This window comes from Anoplopoma fimbria, chromosome 10, assembly GCF_027596085.1.
Source record: "Anoplopoma fimbria isolate UVic2021 breed Golden Eagle Sablefish chromosome 10, Afim_UVic_2022, whole genome shotgun sequence".
NCBI classification, from domain to species: Eukaryota; Metazoa; Chordata; class Actinopteri; order Perciformes; family Anoplopomatidae; genus Anoplopoma; species Anoplopoma fimbria.
The window spans coordinates 1,811,588-1,815,606 of NC_072458.1; the positions used below are offsets into that span (position 1 = coordinate 1,811,588).

Consider the following 4,019-nt stretch of genomic DNA (forward strand, 5'->3'; position numbering starts at 1 on the left):
CATGGCCAAGGACACTACGAGATGGAAGGAGAGTTTTATTGTGGCTCTTATTGCCCCAAATTGGACCGACAGGATGACAAGCTTTATGTCTGCTTTCCTTTGGCACATTGAGCCAGTTCTTTGCACAACGCTCTGATCAATACTTGGGCACTTTTAACAAATTTAATTTCTTATACTGAGTAGTTTGGATTGTTTTATTTGATTTAATTGTACTGCAGCATGTATCACCCTCTTCTTAAAAACAGCTTTGTTCTTTAAACCTGTGAACGAAAGCACATGAAGGTTTAACCTTTTTGTGTGCGATGCGTAATGACTAGTTGGGTGCGTATCAAGTCATTTCCATATCCTTAATCAGTGGCAACTGTCAGGAATCCAACCATTATTAATACAAATCCTGACTTCAAATACATCTATGAAAATACGTTCATGTTTTAGTGTGAAATGTCTGCGCTTCGTAGTTATATATCTCACATAGAAGAAAACCAAAGCCTAGTAGATTCTAATACAGGAAATAACTATAAATGCCGTTACATATGGCATTTTAAAAATGTCATGTGTAAAAGGTAGAGTAAGTCGTTTTCGTTATTTTATCATCAATAGTTTTTAGTTACTGGTTTGCTGTTGTTTACGCACGGGGATAGCTTGGTTATTCTAACTGAATTTAACATAATCAAGATTTAGATTATCCAATATTGTCCATAACATTAAATTAAAACTGGTTGTGTTTGAAGTAATTCAACTAGTTCAATGATATCAACTAGATGTTCACCACACAGAGACGTTTCCTGTGCAGCAATAAACGAAAATCAAGAATGAGACTCGGCTTTATCAGCCAGGTATGACTCCACGTACACGGAATTTGTTTTAGTTGTTTTTGCTCTCAGAGTACTTACACAGAAAATGGACATAAAGCTAAAACAAAGCTGAACAAGAGTTAACGAAGGCATTTTATCTTTATGTACACACAAGTAGTTTAGGTGAAATAAGTGTGGGTGAGTGTGTTTCTGTAGATTGTAAAAAAGAACAAAGTATATTTAAAAATAACTCTCATTCTCCAGGCAACATTAGTCTTAGCACCTTTGAATTTAGTGCGGATGAGCTCAGTCTGTCCTCGGGCTAAAGGATGCAGCAAAACGGCTGTTTGCCATGTCACTTCGCTAGAGGCGAATTCTACCTTCAGTTAACCACATTTATTACCTCTAAGTCCAATTGCTTTGTTATGTAGTTGTTTGTGGGTTTTGCAGCTCTGTATATTGAACCATATTTCTTTAATTTCATTTGACCGTCCACGACTCTCACTTGAGGTTTAAGGTTTTTATGAATCTGATACTTCTGTTTTGCACTTATTGCTCTTTGTGGAAGCATTTGATTTGAATGCGGGAAAGGGACAATCAGTGCTTCAGACTTGATTTGTTTAGAAGGGATTTCAAAGCTTGTTTTGAAGAATAAATGAATGAAAATGCTTTATTTTCCATAAATATCTATTTTCAACTTTGTATCATGCTGGACCTCGCCCCTTCTAGGGGGTAATGGTGGTGCATTAAGGCGAGGTGAGGGAGCACACTGATTGCTCTGCTGCCTCCTTCTCCGTCTCCGCTCCATGATGGATATGGCTCCGGCTGCTACGTAGTCACCGAATGGGAGGGACTGCCCATCTCCCAGCATTCCCATTGGTTTTACAGTCCGCACGGTGGAGAAGGGGGGGGGGGGGGGGTGCCTCTAATCATATCCAGCATGTTTTGCACAAGAAATGTCAGCCAGAAAGGGCTATCTTCTCCCTTCGCCAAAATACACTACAATAATGTCATGTTCAGACAGTCCGGCAGGAAATGCGTTTTTAGTGGATTCTCTGATCAGTGGCCGCACCGAGAGCGGCGGAGGTCACTATGCGGGGAGTGCGGTGTGTGTGCCGCACAGCGCCGCCGCAGAGGTGCCCTACGGACTACACAACTATGGATACTTCCCAGGTATGGGGAAGCGTGGCGAGATGGTGCCTCCAAACATGGTATCCGCCTCTGGTGCGTACATGTCCAGCATGGAGATGTGGATGGACGCGCAGAGGTCATGTCGAATGGACCAAGAGCACCCGGTGGGTCCCCAGGTCGCACCCTGCTCCTTCCCAGAATATCAAGGAGGAGAGCACCTACTGCCTGTATGAGCAGCCCAAGTGCCCTAAAGCCTCCACCGCCGAAGATCTGACATACTCGAGGTTAACAGCCGGCCTTGGCTCCAGTTCTTGTCCAGTGACGGATGGTGGCGGCGGGGGCTCGGTGCCTGTACCGGGCTACTTCCGCTTGTCTCAGACACACGCACATTCTCATAAACTTTACAACGCTAGCAGCCCCCAGCCGAACCCTTCCCATTCTCATTTTGGCCTACACCCCATTGCTCCTGCTCGCTTCCACACGCCACCGACTGCTCCAGCAACGGCACATGAAGGGAGGAACACGGAGGAGCCAGCGTCCTCGGGAAACAACAGTCTGCAGGCTCACGGTGCACCGGGGACCGAGGAGGTACGGGAGTCCTCGGATGCAGATGTCTCTTCAGCCGACGAGACAGAAGAGCATGACAAAGAGAGACCAGCAAAGACCACTAAAGGTAAGCACAGCTCGTCCCAGGTGTGGTCCTGTGCTGTTGTTTTGTTTGCATGCAGTGCAGGTAGAGCGAGGCTTTTAAATGGCACCTGTGAAGTTTTATTTCACTGGTTAGACTTGCAGTGACAAGTCCAGAAGCTGGTATGTAAACGTTGCATTGACACATTATTGTCTCTTAAGTCTTCTGTATCTAAGTTGTTACAATATGACGAGGTTATGATGTATATGTGGACGCGTACGCCGAGAAAGATTATGCGTAAAACTGAAAAAGTCAAGTTTTGAAGGGCAAAGCTAGATATGGTCTAATTGAACAATACGACGATTTTATTTCAATTAAACCGAATTAATGAATTATTTTCAAATACATGAATACAATTTAATATATTTGCACTACCAGCAGCCTTAACCAGTATATTATTATGATCGCTGCGTAAAATGTACTGGCAAATAAGCCTACGTGTATCTGTGTAGGCCTTTTATGTTTTTCTCTGCCATAATGTATTATTATGTATATTATTCTTTCACGCTTTATGACACAAAACAAGGTTAGTTTCACCGAACTATTGGTGGTCAAATGTTCATGTGATATATTCAAACTATTACTTACGTTTAAACTCTGAGTCAAGTCTAACAAAGCAGCCCTAGTTTACGCATAAGACACATATATACACACACACACACACACACACACACACACACACACACACACACACACACACACACACACACACACACACACACACACACACACACACACACACACAGAGGTCAATTTTAAATGTGTATAACCAATATAACGCAAACACAAATCCATTCCTAGATACACATCACACACGCAGAGACACTCAGTCTCTCATGTTCCAACGCGTAAAACCATGTATTTGCCTTTTCTAGGAGACACAAAAAGTCAAAACACGGCCAACTGGCTGACAGCAAAAAGCGGCCGGAAGAAACGCTGTCCATACACCAAGCATCAGACACTGGAGCTGGAGAAGGAGTTCCTCTTCAACATGTACCTGACCCGAGAGCGCCGCCTAGAGATCAGTAAAGGTGTCCACCTGACGGACAGACAGGTTAAAATCTGGTTCCAGAACCGCAGGATGAAACTGAAGAAAATGACGCGGGAACACAGGATCCGGGAGCTCACCTCCAACTACGGATTTTCATGATGAACAAGGTGATCACACTAAAATAGAAGATATCTGGTGAAAGACCCCCCACCCCACCCCATCACTCTGTCCACACAATGACTCATTTCACTGTGGGGTTTATTTCCAGACACGCTTAAAGTTGATGTGTCGTCCTCTGTGAGCTACTGAGAATAAGAAAAGGGAAAAAGGTGAATGTTATGAGTTCTATTGGATTGTTTTCAGATGATGTGTTTTTGTATTGTCGAACTGTTTCTGTCCCTTCTGTCGTATGGTC

General features: G+C 43.6%; 1 protein-coding gene across 1 annotated transcript; it reads left to right on the forward strand.

The window, feature by feature from the left end:
* The first annotated feature begins 1,750 nt into the window (after nt 1-1,750).
* Nucleotides 1,751-3,763, forward strand: LOC129097270 (homeobox protein Hox-A10-like). The gene is given in 3 exon segments (XM_054606073.1): nt 1,751-2,121; nt 2,123-2,598; nt 3,489-3,763. Coding segments are annotated over 3 exon segments (1,122 nt in total).
* The last annotated feature ends 256 nt before the right edge of the window (nt 3,764-4,019 follow it).